Raw genomic sequence first — 25,738 nt, 5'->3', positions numbered from 1 at the left:
CTGTGGACTAATTCATTAAACTTTAAAGTATTGGTCTTTCCTGCTCTGATCAGCTGCTTAGTAAGGTAAAAGTAATAGAGATAATTAGAAATTCTTTCTTTTCACTTTAGCTGTGAGGAAATTATGTAAAAAGTCAAAATCTTTTTTCTCTCCTTTGGCCTTGACTAAACCATGTACGGCAGTCCAACTGAAAGCAATTTCCTGATGCAGTGTTCAAGGAATGGAAGGTTGCAAAGTGCAGCAAGCACAAAGAATGGACATCCTTGAGAGTGACGAAAGTGTTACCAGAACAGAACAACTGTCGTGAATCCAGCTTGAATGTATGAGAAGAGGAAAAAAAACCCCACTGCTGACGTAATGCAGATGTTTATGCTCTTTAAAAAATGCAAGTTGACTTCTGTTTAACTCACGGATACACACTAACTCACACAACATGCGTTAGCACATGCGAGACGTGTCAACTGTGTATGTGGGAATAGGTGTTGACCTACCTGACTCTCTGTTCCATCTGTCATTATATCAGTGTTTGCTTTTGTGGCACTGCTTATCAACATGTGTGGTTAAGTTCACCTGTTGAACATGCAATGCATCTGTGAAGCTACTTACTGCAGATTGCATCAGCCTCATCCGAACCATCTGCACACTCTGGTTCTCCGTCGCAGCGCCACCTAGCAGGCAGGCATTGTCCGTTCTTACAGGCAAAGTCAGTGGTCGCACATGTCTTCTTTGCTGTGGAAATGAAAGAAATGTTTACTATGATAAACCTACAAAAAGAAATCATGTAGATAAAAACATTAACTACTGTCTTATCAGTGACAAATGTACACACTGACAGCATGTGGCAAAAATGAGCAGTAAAGAAACATTTTAAAATTCATTCAAAAAGGCCAATTAATTCAAATCTGACAAAAGCCAAAAGATAATCCCTGAGCTCCAATTCCAAACCGATTTTCCAGTTAAATTTTTATTTAATTATGAGCAAGTAACGTTTTGACTCAAACTGTTGCCGGCTGCGTTCCAGGTGCCGTGTTCACAAGCAGCTTGAGGGGCCTTTGATAAACTATTCTTTGACAAAGATTCTTTTTTCACACTGACTGTGGGTCAGGGACATTTGCTAGGTGAAATCACATGTCAAAATGTTCGGATTCTGTCCAAACTATGTTTGTAATCCAAGATTTATTTTCTTAGCAAAGGACTGGATGTGCAAAATGTATTTTGAAGGACAAGTGTAACTTCTGCTTTTCTGCTCTGTACAAGAGAATATCTAATGTAAACATCATCCTGCATATAACTGACTGTATCCTTCTCCAATTGTTGCCTTCTCCTTTACATTTTCAACTCAAGAAAGACAATCTTTCAATGAAGGAAAAGTCGGAAGTTGCGCAAAACTTGCATGTACGACAAATCGTGCATCTGTGCTTTACTTTGAAAGAAAAAAATCAGACAGTATACTGTGAATGTACAAGTGTGTTTTAACAGTTTTATACTTGGCACACAGATTTCACTTGGTGTCAAATTTCCTCATCTTTATAGGTTTATGAAAGATGTGTTCCCTTAAGAAAGGACACTCTACAATACTGGAGAATTTTGTGTTGAAAACCTTTACAGTAAATTTATTTTGATGAATGACAATGATTTGTTCCAGCCCTGGCAGTATATCCTCTTGTTTGTAAAGCGGGACCCTTATTAGCTTGAAGTTTATTGTGTATAGTGCATGACGTCCCGCAGTGTTGGTGTGACTGACAACGCATCTGGGAGCAATAATTCTGAAGTACAAGCATTGAAAACTGACACCATCGCAGCAGTGGCGATAGATCCTTTCTATATGTATATAAAATTTTGCTTACAATGTAAGGCGAAAAATAAATTACATGTGCACACGCTCACCAGCACACACACTATTGATTTTTATAAGAGAAAAGAGGCTGCTTGTTGGGGGCTGAAGACATTAGAGAGATAGAACTGAAGAAGGTGTAGGTCTAGAATAAATCAGCAGCATTTCCCCAGGGACTTGCAGAGTAGTCTGAGCTACAGACAAAGGTAAATAGAAAGAGCAGGATGGAGAAAACGGGGATACAGAGACAAAACGTGTGACGGAAATGCACTGCCGTTGCAGGGTCTCATGTAATGCCATCAGTCATCACAAAGGATCACATAAATCCCCTTCATTCCTACCAGCATGTTAGCATAAATCCTATCTCTTCCGGTCTGCTTTTCCTTTTTTCCATCTTTCACTGAATCTCTGCTTATAGCCTGATAACAGAGATTTGAGGAGCATGCAAGGAATGTCCCCTCCGAGGTAAAAAAAAAAAAAGAAGAAAAATAAAAGTGCAGTCAGTGGCATCTTAAATCACAATAAGCCTCATGTCAGATATCCATAAATTAGGATTTTCTTTCACACTCATGAAACATCAGCTGATGTAGGTCACCTTAATTTTCAAAAGCAGCTTTTTAAAATCAGAGGAAGGTGCAAAAGAGCAGAAGTAAAAGGCAGGGTTACAGTATCCAGTTTATAGGCACAAAAGACTCATTAAAATAAAGACGCTTGTAAATACAATCCCATCAGTTTCCAACAAATCTTTCTTTTCTCTTGGAGAACAAATGGAATTTGATTCCACTTGCCCTCTTAATCTACGGGTGAAAGAAACTCAAAAGCTTGTGTCAATCAGCAAATAAAATATGAATTTAATTAACTTTGGGGAAGATATTTTAGGCAAACGCATTCAAAGTTAAAACTGTGATATGACTATTATTCATACTCAGATATTTCTTGTAATTCATGTCAACCTGGAATTTTAATTATATTCTTTAAAAGGTCTCAAAAAGTCTTAACTTAATTTAATTTAGTAGCAGAAAGCCTGTTTTCAGTACCAGCTCTTTCAGGTTCATATAGTACAGTCTATTAGGGAACTCTAAAAACATAAACACTTTTTTTCTTGCTCTGAACGTAAACAAATTTTACTCAATTAGCAACACAGATTCACATCAATGACTTGACTGAAAAGATGTGCATAACATGATTAATAACTGGAGAATCAAACAATATAGCTGGTCTAGAATGTATAAAGTCTGTTCATGTCTTTCAACGCTTCTCAAAACTTGCTGATGCACACGCAAACAGCTGCTTACATTTGAATTCTGATCGGCCAAGAACTGTCATATACCAGCGTCATCCATATGGAACAGTCTGAATCTAGCTTATGAGGTGTGAGAGTGAATGTGGAGAAAGAGAAGATGTATAAGCACTTTAGAAAAACACACACACACACACACGCACGCCATCATGCAGACACACACAGCCTACATACCATCCACCCTTCCACCTAGAGTGGAGACGCAACGTTTTATTTTAGTCCCATGACTCCTGATGGAAAAAGTGATGAATATTTATGTGGGAAACAGACACACCGTTGTAGCTCCTGGCAGATTTTATCGACATTATTGAGCCATCAATAACTTTGTTCACATTTAAATTGCACCATCAAATGCTCAATTCTGCCCCATCATCCCACTTCACTTGCAGTTCACTCAGGTATTTATTCTGTATGTTTTGCAGACTATTGTCCTGTTCGTTTCATGACTACGGCATAATGACATTCACTTTATTTACATTTATTTTGATCTTTGCTTTCCTGACAATGTGAATGCTAATTCACAGGTATTAAATAATGTATTCCGGACAAGTGAAGGATTATGCTGTTACAGGTATACATTATCATAAAGAGTTTTGCTGCATGTCAGGTGCTGCTGGCCTTTGCACCATGCATTAATTTGTTGCACCTCTAAGGACTTTCTCTGAAATCATTGGCATAAAGCTTAGAACAACTTGGTTTTGCTCATAAAAGTTAAAGTAACATCTAAAAACCACAGCACATAAAACTGATGTTATCTATTCCTGGCATCCTTCTACATGTGATCAGAAAGTTAGGAGTTTGTGACAGATTTTTCCATACCAGTTACTCTGCAGACTACAACCTTGAGTGACAAAATGACGTACAAAGGAATAATGCAACACTTGCAGTTACTGTGAAAAATACTCCATACACTTTGCCACAGTTTGTCATATACCAACCACAAACTTCTAGTATTTAATTGGGATTTTATGTTGTGGACCAACAAGAAAATCAATAAAATGGAAGAAAAATGATACATAGTTGTCAATTTTAACTTCCTTCTAAACTGTAAATCAAATTTGGTGGAAAGAAAACCGCTTCGGCAGTCCCCAAATAACTAAAAAGAGTTCACTCCTGCAGAGTTTAATCTCATTACAAATTTAGTTCTCCTGAAGGAAATTTGTTAGAGAACATTATGAACAGCATCAAAAAAGACAAAGAGACACAGCTACCTGACCCAACAAATAAAAGCCGATACGTGACACTGATGTAGAATATCAAGCTGGACGTTTCACTTGAAAGACTTAGTAGAGACCATAATGGTGACTTAATGGATATTCTGACACAACACAGAATTGAATATTCATTCAGTGCATAGTTTACTAGGGATCATTTAAATCAATATAATGTAAATGTGTCAGACTTAGTCAAATCTCCACCACTCAATTAAAGCTTTTGGGACTTAATCTAAAGCTAGTCTTTATACCCCATAGAGAAATTGGGAACAATTGTTTTGTGCTCAGGAATCTTATGCAATTATATCACATGGACACACTGTCATTTTAAAACTGCCTTTATCACTTGTCCAAAAGCAAATGTAATTTAATATTTTGCTTTGGGCTCAATTTTAAACTCTTACATTTCTAACTTTAACAAGTCCTGCTCTGATTTTGATACTCTTAATGCCACACCTCTAATAGGTCACACAGTGTCAATTCATTGACATATCGGCAGCTCTACTGATGCATTAGAGTGAGAAAGCACTGGGTAGATTAGCATGTTTTGGACACACTTCAGTCATCTACCCTTTAAATACATATCATTGTGTTAATGTTTAATGTTAATGCTCTGCTGACATTCAGCAACTGTCACTCTGAAAACCCCGGGGATCAATGAGTGACAAAGTCGACCCACTGATGTTCACCTCGAGTATAAACCAAACCTGCACAAGCCTGCAGCTTATTAGGATTCTCCTCTACGTATTACTGCCAACATGTTTTGGAACATTGGTTCAAGACGAGAACAGGTAAAGGTCATCCTGTTGCCTTGAAGTCATTCAATTTTCCATTTCGCTAGACACACGAAGTAAAAGGAATGCAGAAATAAAACAGTGACCGAAACATAAATAACTAAGGGAAGACTGTGTCACCTGTAATCTATTCACTCCAGATGAAAAAATGTGTATTTCCTTCTCTGAGACTTGCTACATGCAACTTTTACTTATCCATAAAAAAATAAAAATGAAAAAAAGTCTTATCTTTGTCAGATGTATTAAATGAGCCGAGTGGAAACCTTTGCTTTAGTTGCTTAGCAGCACATTAAGCTGGTTGATTCCATCTACTTACTATCAAAAATAATATTTAGCTCCAATTTATTTCTGGTCACCTGCATTGGAGAAAATCGAACCCTGGTAGAACAGCAGACATACAGATATTTTAAACTGCCAACAAATATATTAAATATATAAACATACAATATAAATATTTAACAAGAAGGAAAATTGAATAAATGATGATGCATGACATCATATCTGGGTGTACATATTCCATAATGGCTCGCAAAAGATTAAAAAGTGCACAAAAATGTAGATAAACAACCTGTAAATACTGTAACCGGTGTTTAAATTACTGTTTTTTTTTATTTTTTTTATTTGTGACCTTGTTGATCTAAAACCATATGAAAGCCTTGAAAACCAGCGATATATGGTCTTTAAACTCTATAAAGAGAATGTATTCATAAAACATGAAAAGCACCACCTGTATTCCCTGCAGAGCAAGTACAAAAATGTCCTGCAACAATGCATGCCGGAAAAAACAACACAAAAAGAAAAAGATATGGTTCAGTTTTTCTATGACTGTGAACAACTATAGGGAGCAGGACCCTCAAAGAGCAAGCAAGTCAAGAGAGCAAGGGGAGAAAAATGAGAAAAACTACAGAGAGTGAGAAAGAAACGAGTGTGCTGAATGCTGGAGAAAGAGGAGAGGAAATAGATGGTCTTCCACATTGTTGTGATCGGTTAAAGAGCTAAAGAACGGAGCGTGTCAGATGGAGGAAAGAGGCCGTTAATCAGCGGATAGAGGTTAGACCACAAATGTGGGGGAGAGGAGAACATAAAATGTGATGGAGTAACGTAGACAAGTATAATGTTGGTCTTTTGAGGAGATTAAAGGCTCATTGAATTTCCCAATAATCAGTTGGCTACCAAGTCACTGTGAACAAGCAGAAACATCAATTTCACTTGGGAAATACTCACGATGGTAGACTGCAAGACGAGACCGGGAGAAGATTTTGCTTTTCTTTGGTAAGGTTGAACTTTACTATGTTAAAAGCTAAGTAACTCATTCACATACCAACTGAAAAAATACATGTACATAAAAAAGAAACATGAATAAAAGTGCTTTGTCCTCCAACTGACTGTAAAAAAAAAAAAATAGAAGTGCAACAGAAATGGAAACAAAGAGGTTAAAAAACTGTTCAAAGTTCATCTTTCTCAAAAGTATATTTAAAATTATCTTTACGTCACTCCGTACATTATCATTATAGTTTAATTACTTAATAAAAGACATGAAAACAAGTTAATAATCCTCTAAAATGAATTAGCATACATGTAATAGTCTGTTTGTAGACTCTGACCCACGCACTACAAAGGCTGGCAATGTGACGTGAACCCCCGACCTGTATTCCAGGGAGCAGTCTGATCAAACACACAATATGCTGTGCTGCTTCCTGAGCATCAAATACCACCTACAGGTTCAAAGAAGCTTGTTACCATTTCATGGTCCCCTTCTTTGGGCTCAAGAGAACCAGACCTATAGGTCAAGAACTTTGCAAAAAAACATACAAAAAAACAAGAGAATCATTTATGTTGTGCACCAGATGTGAGTAGAACTGGGCAGGACCCAGAGCGCCTGGGTGACATTTGAATCATATAATCGAGTAAAAAAAAGATCCTGAAGACCAGCGGGGGGGTAAGATCAAAGAGAACTGAAGAAAAGGTAGAAAGCAACTTCAAATACTATGTAACTTCAAAACGACAAGGAGGCAAGACAGCTGGAGTTTTTTTTTTTTTCAGAAAGTTTATGTCCCTGGATTTCTTATTATTGCATGAATGGAAATTTAAGTAGGTGACTATTTGGTTCATCTCTATAAATTTGTGAGATACCTTTTCCTGAGAAATGTGCATACAAATGTGAAACTTGTTTGATTTTGGTGAAAAACAGAAGTAAATAAAATATCACAATAAAAGCAAAGTATGGATTTGATGGAATTGGGGAGGTTTAAGCCTAAATGCTTGCAGCCACACCTGATAAAAAAGCCTCCTCAGACCCCGGCCTTAAGTCCAGATAGGGCTCTGAGGAGAGGAGGGTGGTTGAAATCGAAACAGGTTGGGATAAAATATTAATAGCTTACAGTTCACACAAACAGCATAACAAATACCCTCTTAAATGCAGGAAAACCATTACTTCTTGTTAGTAAGCAAATTGCAATAAAGTGCAATGCAGATAAAAATCATATGGTAATCATACACTTACTGCTTCTAAAGTAGGATGAAAAAATAATAAGCTGACAAAAGAGACTTTGAGGAAGAAAGACATCCAGTCACAGAGGCTAATCTCTCTTTTTTGTTGTGTGTGGAAAGATAAAACTGTTTACTGCCATATCTCTCTTTACCGATTTCAGAATAAAAACAAGTCGCCACACTTCCTCTGTGTTTCAAGCTCCTGCAGACAAATAATATGACTTAGTTCAATCTGATTTGGAGCAACATCCAGAGGAAGCTAATGAAAAAGCTGTTTTACATAATATTCAAACAAGTTCTATCACAGGGGAACCTAATGGCAAACAATAGATGCTTACGTCCAAGACAAGCTTACATTATCTGGTTTGCATAGTGGCCTGATCTTTCTTTTCAAATGAAGAAAAAAAATATGGGCCTGAGCTGGAAGTCAACCCTGTTTGCTAGACACCTTGACCAAATATTAGCACTTAAAAATGGCAGCCTAATTTCCCAGCACTTTACCGGATATTTCCTTCCTCAGCTGCAGACTTGACTTAAATATTTAAACTTCTGTTCTTTAAACAATAAAAATATAATTTTTGAGCTTCACTTCATACTTCATATTTCGTTGTGTGGATGATTCATTTCAAATCAATGAACACAAACCATCAGTTTCAATGCACAAGTGTGTGAAGTCGGTCCATATTCTGAGTCATCTTGTGGCTCCTGTTTGCCATCTATATCAAACTGAAAAAATAAATAAATAAACAGAGGAAGTGCCTGAAGGTACCACAAACCAAACTTTCAATGAAGCCTCAACTTTGTTTCTTTTTTTTCCCTCAACTATTCCAGCCTTACATTATGAAGTGACCATAGTGGGACTTCATGTCTCAATATAAGCTCACAAACCTGAAAATCTTGATTGGTGAGTTTAACCTAAACAAGTCTTATGATGGAAACACTTACATGATAAACAGGTTTTTTAACTGGTTTGATCACTTTAGCTGTCTTCTAACATTACCTTGGCTAAGGAAACAAAGTTATTAAGCATTCTGATAAGATTGACAGTCTTGCAGGTTGTTTTTCATACAGCCACACTTTCACATCTTCCCAAGACAAGTTTTACATCAGCCACATGTCACAAAGACCCTCCAAGTTGAGCTCTAGGCTTGCCCCCCCTTTTTATTGCTCTGTCTTACTTTCATGTCACATTTGATCTCCGCAAATTATTTTTGAAGTTGAAGGAAACATGAGCTGAATGAAGACGAGTAGATCCAAAGCACGAGGGATGATCAAAGACAAAGCGAGGATGAAAAGTGTTCAAGTGGAATGAACATGGTTCCTCCAAATGAAAAGTGTCAGTCTCTGTCTGTTTTACTTTTATGTACTTTGCAGAAGTATTCATACCCCACAATCACTTGAAGTTTAGTTGATTTACAACTAGATACGTCAGTACACATTTTTTGGGATTTTATGTGAAATATCAACATAAAATACTGAATATTTTCAAGTTCAAGGATCAATACAGGGTTTTCTATTATTATCTTTTCAAATTTTAGATATAAAACATTTTTACCTTTGTATCCTTGCCCTTTAATTTTTGCAGCTATGCATTACTTTGTGTTTTGTCTACCACATACAATCTTTTTAAATAGCTGAATCAGACTGTTTAACTGCAAAACCTGTAAACTTCCCGCTCTCTGAGAGGGAGGCAACTCAAATGTATGTAAACTCCACATATTTAACATGTGAAGAAGGTAGTGCAAATCTAGATAATTACAATTATTTCCTCTTTACCATATATGTCTTTCCTTTGTTTTATCTTTCTTTTCTTCTAGTTCCCCCTCTCCATTTCCTCAAGTCCTTTGGACGTCACACTTAACTTTTCTTTTAGACAAACCATCATGAGTGCAGAGATCTGAGACCAGAGCCCCTGTATGCTGCACTGGTGTTGCTTCAGAGACTGCTAATTAAGTCGCAGCACAAAAGGGCCCACCAAGGGAGCACGTGGTGGGGAAAAAACAAGCAGAGCCAGTTTTTTTTCCTTAGATTTTTTTCTTTTAGATGCTTTAGTCAGATGGGACCTTGTAACGGCTCTTGAACTCACATTTGGGATTATACAAATTATGTCCTAAACACAAAAGAAGCTGGAGTGGGCTGTACTCACAGACGTCTGGGTATGAGGTCATTTTTTTCAGCTTCTGTATCATTTATTAGAAATGACACATGCACAGCCACATCTCATTGTTCCTGTACCACATTCAAGCAGTACACCTAAAAACACTCCGACTCTACAAATCCCCACTAACAGCAGACCATTTAGGCGACATGCCGCTCTGAGGCTCGACCTGCATTGATTTATTAAACACTCAGACACCGATAGCAAACCTCTTACTCACACCCATACCTGCACTCATAAACACACACAGCCGATCCCCTCCCCCACGTCTTGCCCCAGTACTCCAGTCTCAGCATCAGACACTCTTTCCTAGACACAACCATCGCTTTAATATCATCAGCCATGAATCCTCTCAGTCCGCTCCACGCCACGTTCAAATCTAAAATCTCCAGTATTTGTTTTATTTCTCCAGATTTTTCAGAGTGTCTTTCTGTAGACAAGCTGTTGAAAATCTGTCTTTTGTCTTGATTGAAAGCAAATGATTGGATGACAGTGGAATATTAACCAAAATAATAATTGTGTCCGCTTTGACTCATGTTGGTATTTCTGATGTTCAAATTGTTCTTGGTGGGAATAAAACATTTTCTTGTACAGAAAAAAAAAACAAACAAAAAAGAAAACACTTCATTATTATTATACAATAACACACAGGCATTACAGTGAAAAGTATTGGTCCCCTTAAAGATTTCATTAGATTTTTGCTTTTGTCAGTCTTAAATGTTTTAGACAAAAAGATATCAAAGATAAACTGTGGAAATAAAGGTGTCACTTTCACATAATTATAAGTTATTTGTGGAGGGAAAAACGCTACTTACAGTAACCTGCATCTAATTGCAGTTTTCACCAAGCAGGGGCTTTAATCAGTTAAATCAGTTAAGATCCAACTTTTACATTGATGTAATCGAGAATTGGTCCAATATAGAGAGATAGATCTGTATTCATGTCATGATGGGCAATTCATTTTACACCCAGTAACAATAACAGCACACCAACCATTAATATTTAGTTTGAGGGTGTGGCATTAAATTTAATTGCTTCAACTAATGGAGGTTGAAGCAAAACCTGTCAATTAAAAACATATAGGTTCTGGTATGACTAAAAAGGTGAAAATCCTTTGTAGAAACATTTTAATCCACCTACTGTTTTAAATTGTGACAGGATCTCAATTGAAATTAAAGCCAGACTTTGACTAGGCCACTCCACAATAAGGGAGTGGACAATACCTCCAATTGTGATTTGTTGGAGTCCTGAAGCCTTAAAAAAAGCTTTCACATAATAGATGTCATTGACTTTGTTTCTCATGCGTTGTTGAAGTTCTTTAAATCATGACACAATAAGTTACTTTGAGCCTATGTCATGATGTCAAGAAGGGTTATGATTAGCCATGATTAGCTTTCACAGAGTGCTAGATTTTTTTTAGCTTTTTGGGAAATTTCAATTTTTGTGGTGTTAAATCTTATTTTATGATGTTAAACATTAACTGTGAGAAAAAAGCACAAACAGAAAAAAGATCTGTTGGAGGAAAACATCTTCAAGAGGCGACAGTGTACACACAAATGGACATTTTCTCATATGCACACATAACTGTCCCTTTGGATCTATAAAACCCTTGTGAAACTGGGGAAGGGGAGGTACAGTGTCATTTGAAAGCTCCGTTTGTCCAACCCTCTTGCGGTTACCTACACATTCAAAGATACACATAATCTGAACACAAATATTGCTGTGTGAACGTCTAAGCGGAAGACAACAGGAAGAAATAAAGATGCCCCACTGCTTCTGCCTTACACACTTTAAATGACAAACTATTCATCTTTTATTGCTTTCAAAGAACACATGCTAAATAATCAACAACCTACATTACTAAAGGTAATTAATACACGCACATTACGAATGTGGCACAATACATAATTGCTGTGCATGTGGCAGCACTTCTTAAAATGTGTAAAGTCGGATCTTTAATTATCATCCTAGTAAGTGACTGACTGACAAGCAGAAAGAGGCGATGCTTCAGGAGCCGCCTCCACAAAACACAAAAGAAAAGTCTTGTACCAGCAAACAACATTCCCGCTGGCTGTATGAATCAGTGCTCACTGTGGGTCTTCTAATTCCCTTCTTGTACAGCCCTGCACTTCCTCCATCGCCATTCAAGTCCCTAACCAGCACACATGCCGCGCACTGCTGGTCAGGCCACGTGACGGCTACTACTGGGCTTATTATCAAAAATCAGCACTCGCCAGAGGGAGTGGCTGGGGACAAGCAGGGGAGGAAGGAAGAGGGCATTCCAATAAAGCCTGCTGCACATCCTCAGACAATCCTATTGTTGATGCTGTAAAAGAAAAACAATTTAAATTCCAAATGATTTCAGCTTGGAAACAACAAAGAGCCTCACAAAGGTCACCAGGATCATTTGTGTGTCTGTGTGCCTTTAGTTCCTTAAAAATCACAACAGAGGTTTTATGGTGCCGTTTATTTTAGCTTCAGAAAAATATAAATGAAGGTTCCAACATGTTTTTAGTTGCTTTGACTGCCCAGAAGTGACAGTAGAAGGCAATCATCATGCTTTTTGTTAGATGCTGACCCCACCCCTCTCACGATTCTGTTCCTCTCCCTGTTAGGAAAAAAACACACACACACAGGAGAGCACATGGCATTTTCTCCTTTGTTTGTCTCTCATGTGGCTTTATTTCCCGTTACTTTTATGGTCCTCTTTCACCTTTATCTTCAGCTTTGTACTCGTCTTTCCCAAATTGAAAATTGTCAGCTGCCCCTTTTGTGTCTGCTCTGCTTTTATTAGCTGATTAAATTTACACACAAACAAATTAAATTGTCAGTAAATGTGAATAAATACTCTGTGGGAGTATCCTCACCTTAGCAAAGCATCGCAAATATGTTGGGTTTAAGTAAAATTTGATGTTTATCTGCAGATTTTAAGATTAAATATTTGTCTTGATGCATGTGTCTTTTTTTCATGCTTAGACAAATGGTCTCAGTTACAGCTGTAAGAATTTTGACAGAAAGATTATCTCAGAAAAGAAATGTAAACATTACATCTATTGAGCCTTTCTTGTAGTTTATTTGAAATAAATTTTTGCATTTTTTGAGCATGCCATAAATGAGGTAAGACAGGTGAATCTCAATAATAAAAAAATAATAATAATTGAAATTTTTTTAGTAATTTGATTAAAAAAGAATCCATATTATGAATTCACTATACACCTCTTTAAGAGATGAGTAAATATTATGAACCTCGTGTTTTATGGAGAATATATAAAAAGTTGACATCACATTACAACAGAGCCAAATGTAGCTCAGCAAGTGTAGTGATTCAATAATGACAGAGCTTCATTCTTTAGTGCTCCAGCTCCGTCTCAAGCCAGTTGATATTGTCTGAGTAATCATATTTTCCCTGCTAATCCCTTCAAGGCCAACATACCCCATCATCGTCACCCACATGAATGAAGTTCAACAATGACTAAGCTCTTTTCATTTTGTCCTCAAAGCTGCTTGATTTTAGAACATTACGAACGAGGACAGAGGGAGAGCTGGTGGGAGTCATTGATTTATGAATCATCCTACTCCATGAGCGGGTTAAAGGAGCTTTTCTTTCACATTTAGTCTGATGACATCTCAACTTTACCCAGACAGGGTTCTGGAAATGGTGTTCATTTATATGGGGAGATTTAGTCAAGTCAAGTCAGCTGACCAAAGTGTAAAGTCCAAAATACGACATTTTGGACTTTCCACTTTGATAGAATAGAAATAAAATTAAGTTTAGAAAAAATAATAAGACAAATATAAAACTGGTAAAGATTTCAAAAGCTAATAGTATGAATAAGAATCAAACAATTTTGAAAATTTACCAGCAGTAACTTTCTTCCATCCTTTAACTTTTCTCATTTAGGCAGAGAGCCTCAAGTTGATCCCAATTTTAAAGGCTGGCTCCATGTACGCCAAGTCAGCTCTTTTTAGAACCTCAATATTAACAAAGATTATTTGAATAGAAGTGCAAAGATGAATAAATTAGCTTTCGCTCGACCCACAATGAAAATGTTGAGATTCAGATTTATTTTTTTTTAACATGGCAAAAGCCTGCTTTGGTACCAGCTCAATGAGACGTTTTCTTGAGTCTTCAGTAAGAAGTGTAAAATATGATCTATACACCAAGGTTGTTTAGGTCCATGTCTGCTGCCCAGAAAGCAGATATATGGTCTGACAAAAAGAAAAGAAAATTCATATAAACAGATAGCTACTAACTAATGTTCCATAAAGATTCTAGCTGGGGTTTGACAGAAGCTGCATCTTTAAAGGAACTCGAATATAAAAATGAACTGAAAATCTAAATCATCATAAAAAATGTTGCAAGTAGGACATATGACTTCATATATTTGGTTAAATTAATTGCAAATACATAAAAAAAAAGAAACATGGCAAAACAAACCATTAAAAGATGCAGCTACAAACAAGAACGGATTCAACAGAAATGACCTAAAGTTACCTTGAACTGAGAAGCTCTTTTAATCATCGTGGGTATCAGGACCACGGTGAAGAAATAACTGCCCTCCAGCTTCTTCCTTCTGCATGCTTTCCAGTCACCTAGGTGTATCCACGGATACCCCTGGCCACCAGAATACAAATACAAAGCAGACGCTCGCTTCTTACCCCCATTACCACACACACACACAAATCCTAAAGAACCCTGTCTTCCCCCTGCGCCACCACATCTAATGCCTTCCCTCTTCATTAATTGTTTTTTTAGTTAAAGATGGTAACAGAGAACAGTTTGATAGCAACGGAATAAGGAATTTTCTTCCAAAAGATCTATTATGCATCTTTGAACTTTCAAAAGACGCCCGTCTTAAATATTTCTGCTTTGAGGCGAGAGATTGATTTTTACTCCACAGAACAACCTGTTTTTTTTTTTTTTGTAAGTTTCACTCTGGCTTCACCTAGTTATCCAATTTTGGGCATGTGTGCACAGGGGTTCTGGGTTGCTTTTGGATCACTTTCAAAACCAAACAGAGGCTAGATGAAAAAAAAAAAAAAACTTCTAGCAGGTGCTCTTGGCCTCACAACATAATATCAGACTAGCCACTGGCCAAAGTGGAAATCGAGTGGTGCCAGGAGGGCAGAGACGGAGAAGCAAAGCGTGGGTGACACTTGGTGATGGGGTGGGCAGGTTTTTGGGGCCAAGCAGTGTGCAGGCATGGCTTTTTCTGTGGCACAGAACAAAGCCGACCTCTTCATAGTCATCCAGAGATGCAAATTGCTCTTCATCAAACTTTCACACTTGGCTTCCAGTGAACAAAATGAAAACCCTGCCTGTTTGGCGAGAACTGCCAGTAAAACTCACATCCTCTGTCCCCTTTCAGCAGAGAAATTGGCACATTTTAGATGAACAGCAAGGTGGGCACACATACACACTCCCACACCTTACAGAGTCAGTTTTACAGACAAACTGAGCATTAAATAACTCATACACCCACACCACTCTGGGTGCAGCTTTCTTTCCTCTAGCTGTTTTTTAGATTCGGCATCCCAGAGGGAAGCTTGCGATGAGCCCTGCGCAAAGTAGGCCGGGCAACAACCATCAAAGACATCCCTGCCAGAGGGGTATTTAGACCTCATCAGTCTCATCCCAGAGGCTCCTACAGGTGAGGCAGAAGGGTGGGTCTGTGTGGGAAAGGGAGATAACAAGAGAAAGTGGTTGCATAGCCTCCTGTGCGTACTGTGTATTTACAAGACAGGTAGCACTGTCCTTATTTTGCCCCTTCCCCCCACACACACCTTCTTCCTTTTGTTGTCAACTTCAGATGGGGATAATCTGAAATGTACAGCTTTAAGCTCACAAAAGAACCGTTATTCAGTGAAACACTTAATTCAGCAGTGTTGACGGAAAGAAAAGAAGGTCAAATTCATAAGATAAGAATACCTGAATAGCATCTCTTTAGAAGGCCATCTCTAAGGTTTTGTTGCTTCAGTTTGGACTGGAGTGTCTGTCTGTGTTCTGTGCAGCTTGTGCAAAGCACCAGAGGGGTTGTTTGAACCCATTTCCCCACCCAAACGTCTGGCTAGCTGTTATGATGATCTTACATTTACAAGGATTCTTTCCAAGAAAAAAAAAAAAAAAGACTGAAGAAAACATTTTATGAGGTGCGCCTTGTTTATGCCAGTTTGGACACTTCTTTGTTTTCAGAGCTGCCGTCATTCTTCATGGAATTAATAGATCAAGGTGAAGGAGATTTTGGTCCACATTATGTGAGCATCAGACTTAAGGCAGATTTGTTGACGCCACATAAACAATTATAATTTCGTATTCCTCCAAACTGGACTGAGATGTAGTGATTCTATAAGCCACTAGGGTACAATTAATTCAATGTCATTTTAGCTTATGTACTTGTTTTTATCACACTTATTACATGTTTGTTTCTGCACTTGCCACTTGATAAAGTGTATTTAAATGAACCACACCACATTCAATCAGAGTATTTTATTTTTTTTTTGCAAATATTGCATTAGCTTGGGTAAATAACTAGCAGCATATCAATTTACTACACCAAGTAACAGTAAATTGGTAGGATTTAGGAAAGCACAAACATTGCATTGTGGACCCTAAGAATATTTAGTTAAAATGCCTACTCATCAATGTCCATTTTAGGGCAATATTTATTTTAATTAATTTGGCTAATGTACATGGCATTACATAGCTTGTTCTAACAGCCACTGGCTGATTAATTAACTAGAAGTGAAGTGCAAAAAAATTATCTTATTTATTTTGGTTGTACTTTTTGGTGTTTTCTTTTAGTGGGTTTCCAAGTACCGTCAATAATGTCTTCCAATAACACATCATTACAAAGTCAAATTTTCACATTTCAGTAAACGTTTCACATTTTTCAAACACGAAAATATGGTGGACCGCTGGAAGACTGCCTTAGCAAGTTTTCTGGTGAAAACCCTGCAGTCAAACATCATATATCTCATTTTATTTAGCATACTTGACAAAAAGGACTGCATATGGCAGAGGACTTACTGATTAGTATTCTTTAGAGACAGTGTGAGTAGACAGGCTTGCAATCAGAATGCAAGAAAGTCCTCTTTCAAATAGGGAAGCAATGAGGGTGAGGGGAATGAGACAGCTAAGTCCTGTCCAACATGTAAACAAAGCTTCAAACACCGCACTTACAATGCTGCACAGTTTTAAACCACAAATGGACGGGAAGGCAAAGAGATGGCCTCTCCATTTCTTTTAAGGTGCATGCAAACCTCTTAAATGCTTTTAGGGGCAGTCAAGGTTGCCGTTTTACTTTTCATGGAGAAAGTAAACATCTTCTAAATGTTCCATCTGAAATAAGCGAATGCAAAATGTTCCATCTGAAAGAAATCAGCGAGAGAATACAAAGGACAAAAGCACCAGAAGTCATGACCATGAGCAAAGAGAAGACAAACAAAAATCCTTAGAATCAGGATCACCTCAACATGCATAAAATGGCATCTTAATTACAATTTAATTGATGAACTGACTATAGATGAAAGAAAATAGATTGAAAAATATGTTACTTCTTTATATCTATAGAATCTTTGCTTTCAAGAAAGCTCATTGCTTATTATTGTAAATAACCAATTACCGGAAACAATTTTGTATAAAAATCTGTCAGTTATTTGTTGTGTGTTAAAGTAATACATGAGTGCATGTGAAAAATATATAGTTTTTAATGGCAATAAGCTCTGACACTGACCAATGTTACTGCTATTTAAAAGTTTTTGTGCACAATAAATCCAATAATGTCAACAGAATAAATTGCAATATAAGTGAAGGTTCCAGTTTGATTTTAATGCGACTATATCCAAACAGGTCCTACTGAATCCTAAGACATTTTACACGTGATAGAGATGTGTGATTTCTAAGGGGAACTTGGAACTTCCTCCCGCATCCACTTCATTCTTCATGCCCCTTCCTGTCTCTTTGTCCCCCTTTCCCCCATCTGTCCATCTTCTTTCTCTCCCTGCACACTAAACAGTCTTTTTGTGGTCTGTCTTTGATATTGCCTGACTGGGGCCTTTAAGGCCTGACAGATAAGGGGCCCACAGGAGCCGACTGGTTCTTCATAAAGGTGTGGTGAACGAAAACGAGGGATAGGTTGCACCCCTTTAGGCCTCCAGAGGAATAATTTACAGCTCGGCCACAGCTGATTTCCCCCACTACTACCAACGGGTCTCCAAGAAAGGCTATGGAACTGCAGCTCACCAGCAGGGAGCTGAGCATGGCATCTTTGAATCATACAGAGATGAGCTGAGGGTTGGAAGAGAGGGGAGGAAATGGTCTGAATTATTGAACGATTGTCATAAAGACGAGGAAAAAAACAACTTAAATTGAGAAACACTGTGTATGGATGCATACAACTGTAAAACAAAAGGAAGTTTTACTGCATCTTATTCATGTGTCTTTGCAGGAAGGACTGATTCACCTTCAATATTGTGATCATATAACACAAAGTTTAAGCTCTATTCACTTTTATAACCTTGTCCAACTTAATACTGAGGGGAAATAACCTCAAATCTCCAACCAAATACTTTAAATCCACATCATGTTTTAGATGTTTTGCAACTATAATCCTGCATCCAAGACGACATTAACAAACTTTTGCTCAGAAGTAAAGAAGGGTTCATTCTTCTGCTGCTACACTACAAACAATTGGTTTCAAGTTAAGCATTGGTACTAAAACTCCAGTGAAACAGCTTCAATTAAAACGTGTTCTTAGTAATTAGATTTAATTCAATTGCAACCTAATTAAAAAATATTGATCACACGGCAGTATATGTGCATAAAAAAGACTTTGGAGAACCCGTCTCAATATCATTATAGAGGTCATCATTAGAGGTTCATTGAGAAATCACCTGGTTACCGGAATTGGACGATTTTCAGTTATGTCCATGAGCGGAAACGGACTCATCACAAATTTGGTCAATGTGCTAAACGGAAGTGCTAACTAGTGATGTTAACAAAAATCTGGTAGTTGTAAGCTGTTGATGCTGGAAGAGGAGTTAGTGTTAGTGTTTTTCATGATTAGCTATATGTTTAAATGTACTTGTAGGTAGAAAGAACATGTAAAAACGTAAAAGTTTCTACAAGAATTTGGGACATGTCTGTGGTCCATTTATACTTGGAGAGATAGAGAGCAAGGATTTCAGTGGAAAATAGTCTCAGACTTAAGGTTAGAATCTACGGTATCTGCGACCAAGTTTATAAAAAATATATATAATCCAAGTTATGCTAATAGCAAGGTCTTGTCTTTGTTTTAAAATAACCAAAAATGGCAATTTTACAGCCACTCCCATGTCACACATGTCGTCTCGTCACTTCTCCTTCTAATCTAATTAGAATTTTGATTGACATAACTTTATTATAATGATTATGAATTTGTGATGAAATCATTTTTTAAATCATTATATACTAAAAGTGAAACTTTAGGATTGTCCCTCTCTACTTACTCTACACAGACATTTGCATCTGCAGAGAACCACGAACCTCTAAGCCACATGGATACATATTCCTTGCATCTTTGGCTGAGGGAAAATATTTGCTTTGACAAGTGTCTCATACAGCAATGTCCTCATTTGTATGGAACCTAACCTTTATGGTGTGCACTAGTTCAGTACTATCTGCATAAAACCGCATCTGTGGAAAGCCAATTATCCTCCCAGTTGCAGCCCACAATATTTCTCAGACACTGCCCACATCAATGCTGAATACACAAAAAACCAACAGTACTGGTTGTAACAAAACTGGTCCAGATCACAGAGCAGCAAAAAACAAGGACATTTCACTGAATTTCTCATCATAAGCCATACAGACTGTAAAGACAGAAAAAAGAACTAAATGTACATGTATTTAGAGATATGTATGTTTATTTTTTACTTTCTGCCCATTCAGACATTCCCATCCATTTCCTTAGTATTTTATTGGACTGCTTTAATGAGACCATGTTGGGACAAATGCTCCATATCTCTTTACAGGTACTTCTCACAGTAGTTTGGTGTCATTTTGCCCCATTTCTCCTGACAGGTCCAGAAGAACTGAATCAGGTTTGTAAGCCAATTTGATCCAACACCTTTTCTTCCCACAAATGTTGTATGCGACGGTGATCAGGACTTTATGAACACAACAAAACATGGGCTTTGTCCTTAAGCCACTAAGCCATTGTCCATTTGGAAAATCTATTTGTCTCTAACCTTTACCTACTTGTCTGGTACCTTGAGATGTTGCTCCAATATTTCCACATAATGCCAGTGATTTTGTGACCAGACCCTGAACCCGTCCATCTCTGGGACATCTCCTTCCTGAACAATATATTGTCTGGATTTTAAATGTTTGGATGGATTAATCTTCAGTTATCTTTGATCTAGACTCAAGGACGAATCCGATTGGTGGAGATTCACAATTCTCTACCAGATTTCTTTAGGTTTTTTCCATATGACACAAGAAAGTGCTTGAGATTTGCCATAACCTTCTCAGCTTCTCAGATTTGTTAAAGCCAATGTTACCTTAATAAATGTAAAGCTTATAAGCTTCTATCAGTACCTGCTTGCATCAAAGAAAGGGGAGAAACAATATTGGGTTCCACATATCTATGTACAAATCATTTTTTTAGTGTTTCATTTTTTTTTTTTTGCTGTACATAAACTCAAAGGCAACTAACTGAAACAGCACTTACTTATTTTCCTGCTCTTCTGGATCTGAAGGAAAGGAGCTCATTAGACCCCATTGCCTCTATATTCACTTTCAATTACAAAAGCATCACTCATCTGAACCTGCAGCAGAATGCCAAGGTTTGAATGAAAAAAAATAAATAAATAAATAAAAAGGAAAGTAAAACAGCATGGGTAGGTGACAGATTTGCTTTAGTTGTCTGATTAAGCTTTTAGTTCAGAAAAACGGCACACATTGTATTCCAAAGGCAGTCGGAGGGCGGTGAAGTGGTACAGAGAGAAAGCCTAAATAGCTGATATTTTGTTCAAAAAGTCAATCTGACTTCATTCTACGTCTCAAACAAAGGCATTTCCGTGGCAGCAAAATGACCGAGTGTGTATGTGTATCGGGGGGTAAAACACCGCTAAAACCTTTTCTTTAAGCCTGTTTGGGAGAAATGGTTTGAATGGAGAGGGGGCAGGGAGATGCCTGTTATTAGCTTCCCTTGCTCCACCCCTCCATCAATCCATCTTCACTCACAAACACAAGAACACACAGAGATTTCCCCAACTTCAGTGAAGCATGGAAGAATCCGTCTTCAGCCTTTTTTATTCCTGGGAAAAGCTTATAGATCTTAATTGCATTAGTGGGAGGTGTGAGAGGCCATAGGGAGCGTCCAAACCCAATGAAGGCGGAACAGAAATGGAATTTGATCTTTAAGCGAAAGGAGAATAATCCCTTCGCTGACGGTTTAGAGTTGATCCCTCCGTTTTCACTTTCCCATATTCCCCACTTTTCATTTCCATTTTTGGTCCCAAAAAGCCGCCTCACAATATCAGTATTGGTTCTATAAATGACTTCAAGTGATGGTCGTTTCATATAAATTTGATAGAAAAATCTGATCTGGCATAACATAGGCATGGCTTTTCACTGAGAATGGGAAATATTCAAGCTAATAAAATTATTTTAGTTGAACTACATGAAGATCAAATATGTTGTAATTTAATTAATTCTAAACATATATTATGTACTTCTAATCTCTTGGTCAAATCATGACTAGATTATATTACAGAAACTCTGAAAATAGTGCGCCATACAATTTGTCAAACCATACATTTGTTTAATTCTGTTTTCAATTCAGGCAAAGGCATTTTCATTTCTCCTGTCCTTTTATTTCTGATTGCCATTAGCCACCAAGAGCTCTACTTGTATGAACTAAAAAAAGAAAACAATCAAATTGCTGATTGAAGAAGCTTGCTTAAATATAGTCAGAGGTTTCACTTGAAAACAAAAATAGGGTCAATACATCACTGCTTTAAGCAGGCAATACTTTCTGATATAGCGTTTTTAGTTAAAGATCAGAAGTGGAACATTTAGTCAGTTTTGTGCAAAATGGTGCAGCATCAATAACATAGGTAGGTGTAAAAGGTGTCAAAAGCTCTGATATGTACCTGCTAATGAGACTAGCAATGGGATATGACACCAGGCTATAGCCCCACATATTTAAAGGTCACGTTTTATGAATACGCATTGACACACACAAAAAAAAATCAAACTACACATTATTTTGGAAAAAAAAAATCTCTACAGCAGCTTTTTGTTAAGAGACAATCCTTTTGAATTCCACAAAAAATGCAAGAATTACAAGACTATTCCTATTTATACATCCAATTCATACCACAGCCAAACACTTGTTCATTAAACATTTATACAGACTGATTTTTTAAAAATCATAATTTCTTATAGATTCTACAATATATAAATCATTATTACAAAATATATAGAGGCAAATTGCGGATTTCTTGCTTCCTCCAAACAGAGCGGCCTTTGTTCAGAGAGGAGGGTCTTAAGTCAGAGTCTTAGCCCTCCTCAACTCCCTCCCAACCTGCGCAGGGTGACAACTATAGGCTTGAACTCTTAAGATTAATGCTGTCCCCCATTCTGTCCCTAACGTGGGCCAACCGTTTTATAAAGGCCTCCTCCCCATCACTTAGACCAGACATTCGCACATACACATCACCCACCCTCGCCTTGGCAGGCAAGCGCAAACAACTCGTGTGGAATGTAGCTTCAAATGCGGGGCAAGCGAAGAAAGGACTATAAAGGCCAAACCAAAACAAAAGAAGACAGAAAAACATTGAAGTGTAATGATGTTGTGCATTAATATTTAAAATTTCTGATGGTCAGCTTCATATGTGAGGGACAGGATGAGAAAGAACAGTAGTTATTTGGAGAATTGATGATCCCAGCAAAAAAACATGAAAAAAAATGTTAAAAGTTCTTTGTGAAAAGGTTAAAAGGTACATTACTTAAGGAACTATGCAATTATCAGCCGATCCGATGTGGGCAGTGACAGCCCAATTTGCACAGCGGGGTAGAAGATAATGAATCTCCCCATCCTTGCAGGGGCTTTTCTTCCTTTTTTCGCTCATCTCAACCACTGGACAGGGAGGAAAATGATGAAAGCTGGAAGATGGGAGGAAGAAAAAGCCAAGAAAGTTCCTGAAGTAGATCGGTTGCAAATACCACTGGAGGGAATGCCAATATATTCCTCTGAAGTCCTGCATTTTATGAACTACTAAAAGCGCCCACCAAGCAAATTTGGGAAAATACAAATTAGGAGCATGAAAGGTAGTCAGCATGTTGAGCTTTATTTCTTTTTTTTTTTTTTCTGGCCAAAATGTATGGAAAAGAGGTGAAAGAAAGGTTAGGAGGTATATTGGTAATATAGTGGTGTGACAGGTATCAATGATTGTTGGCTGCAGTTGGGGTAATAAGCACCTTTAATGGCAAAAACAGAGATAAGCTCTGCTCTTACACAGCCCTTTGAGACAAAACCACTCAATACTCCTGATTCAAACAAAGGAGTAGGTTATCTGCTGAAGCCAGCAAGAAATACACTTTTTGAGAATGTATTAAGACAAAAACAAAATAAAACAAATAAAACATCTCCATCCGTTTTCTTTTGAAAAACACTTAAATACAAACTTCAAAACACTGAACTCTAGAGACAAAAAGAGACTGCACACACCTGAGATGAACTGCAACTTGATAAAGTGTCAAATAATAATATGAGACAAATAAACTAAGACTAAGACTTTAAAGAGCAGCACATGTAAAAATGCAAATATGCCGTGTTGTGCATTTCTGCATATGCTGCTCTTTAAACACAGACAGTCTTGGTTTATTTGTCCCATGTGAGGAAAACACAGAGGTTTTGCTTTGATGTAGCTGCTTGAAATCCTTATTTTCCTTTCTAAACCAATCTGAGAGCAAATATACATACAGTGAAAATTGGCTCTTAAAATTCCCATGCACAATGTCCACAGAAAAATATACACATTACATAAAAAATCTACAACCGAAAACTAAATGTAAAATAAGAAGCCATCAACAAACACTCTGCATTGTAGACACAGGGATTACAGTCATTTATGAAATGAGTGTGGATGTATTATTCATCTAGCAAGTATAAAATACACTGACTAACGCATTTTGCTTCAATAAAAAAAACAAAAAAACATAGAACAATCTCATTATTCCAGAAATTATATCTTAAACTGTTTAAATTGTATTATTTTATATCATGCTAACTTTAAAATGGATAGTGGATGTTCAACTCCTGTCAAATTTGGCTTTTATTATAGAGAGATTAAACTACAATGGCTAAAGAAAATGCATAGATGGTAAACGTAGCAGTTTATCAAGTCAGAGGACTCCAAAGTGCTTTTTGATACAATCAGTCATTCACCCATTCATACACACACACACACACACACACACACACACACACACACACACACACACACACACACACACACACACACACACACACACACACACACACACACACACACACACACACACACACACACGTTTCATCCTCCACAGTAAGGCTGCAATGGATGTAAATGGGCCGGGACTCAAATATGTTATTTTATTCTGTTCACCTTCAGTACTGTGGCCTTAAATATTGCATACTATAGAAATCTGTTGTTGCATTTATATACTTGGCTTTTGCTGCAAGGTAACCCATTACTGAGCTTTAAACTGATGGTTTAAGGTTACATAAAATTATACAATTATACTTTTTAATTACTAGGATAGCAACTTTTCTGGTAATCCATATTTTTCCTATGTAAGCTGAGACTGTCTTGTAAAACCAAAAACAGCAAAAAAAACATTTCCATACTTAATTTTATGACAGAACATAAAGGGAAAAATGTGAAGTAGTATTGAAACTATCATAAGCATCAGGTCACCTGGGCAAATTAATTCTTCCCAAAAGCTTCATGTCTGCTTGTGATCATACCAGTCCTGGATAGACTGTGTCCCTCTGGTAAAAACATTGGGGGTTTATAGGAGAGTTTATCGGGTCAGGAGAAACGGCATGGCATCACATCCTGCTATTCTGCAGGGAGCAACAGGAAGCAACTGGCACCACCTGGACTATGCCCTCTCTGACCGCTACAGAAGCCAAGAAGGCATTACTGCTGTAGAAATTAAAATGTCCAAAGCTACAGAGTTTTTAGAAAGATTATAACTAAAATAGAAGATAAGAAGAGCTTAAAAAAGGATTTTAAATTGATCTAAAAACTATTTCTAAACTTTAAATAGTTGGAAAACTGAAGAAAAAAAAACTGTCATCAAGTGTGAGGCTCGATCTTTGATCAGATTTTGGAAGTCATTCAATCCACCATCATCTGCCATCACTTTAAAGCCTTCAAGGCTGACAGCTGGGCCTTTGATGTCAAAACATGCCCTCTGGCAAATAGATGTGTATATGGGGAACCCTGCTAAATTATCCAGAATCAATTTTTTTTTTTTTATTTCATCCTGCTCAAAAAAGACAACAAAGGTGTGATTCGATTGATCAAAGGTATACTCCTGACAATCCAAGTTGATTAAATTTGGCTTTAAAAAAATACAGGGATTTTACCATTTCTTTGGAGAACCAACAAAGAAGAAAATACATTACGGAATGATGCACATTCCCTTTAACGATTTAGCAATTTAGAAAAGTAATAAAATAAAGACAATGCATGATATTTGTAAGACATACTAGTTCAAGAGCAGTCTTGTTTATTTCACTTTCACAACTTTTTTTTCAGTTGTGGTTCCCTTCCACTTACGATAATTAATTTCAATGCCTAAAGTGAAGACTTATTAAAAAGGCAGCCTAGAATGCAAATGAAAGCTGTTGAAAAGGATGGCATCTTGTCTGGAATACCAAATAATGTATAACATAATGTCCACGCAATGCA

At 37.3% G+C, this 25,738-nt stretch overlaps 1 protein-coding gene across 4 annotated transcripts in view; it reads right to left on the bottom strand.

Moving 5' to 3' along the window:
- The window catches only part of lrp8 (low density lipoprotein receptor-related protein 8, apolipoprotein e receptor), a 164,446-nt gene that overhangs the window by 90,542 nt on the left and 48,166 nt on the right, over positions 1–25,738 (bottom strand). For all 4 annotated transcript variants that reach the window (XM_008406178.3, XM_008406181.3, XM_008406179.3 and 1 more), the window contains exon 3: positions 607–729. In XM_008406178.3, coding sequence (XP_008404400.1) covers positions 607–729 — 123 coding nt within the window. The remainder of the gene's footprint in view (positions 1–606; positions 730–25,738) is intronic.

This window comes from Poecilia reticulata, chromosome 4, assembly GCF_904066995.2.
Source record: "Poecilia reticulata chromosome 4, P_reticulata-male-v2, whole genome shotgun sequence".
NCBI lineage: Eukaryota > Metazoa > Chordata > Actinopteri > Cyprinodontiformes > Poeciliidae > Poecilia > Poecilia reticulata.
The sequence above is the reverse complement of the archived record's forward strand: the minus strand, read 5'-3'. Positions and strand labels throughout refer to the sequence as shown.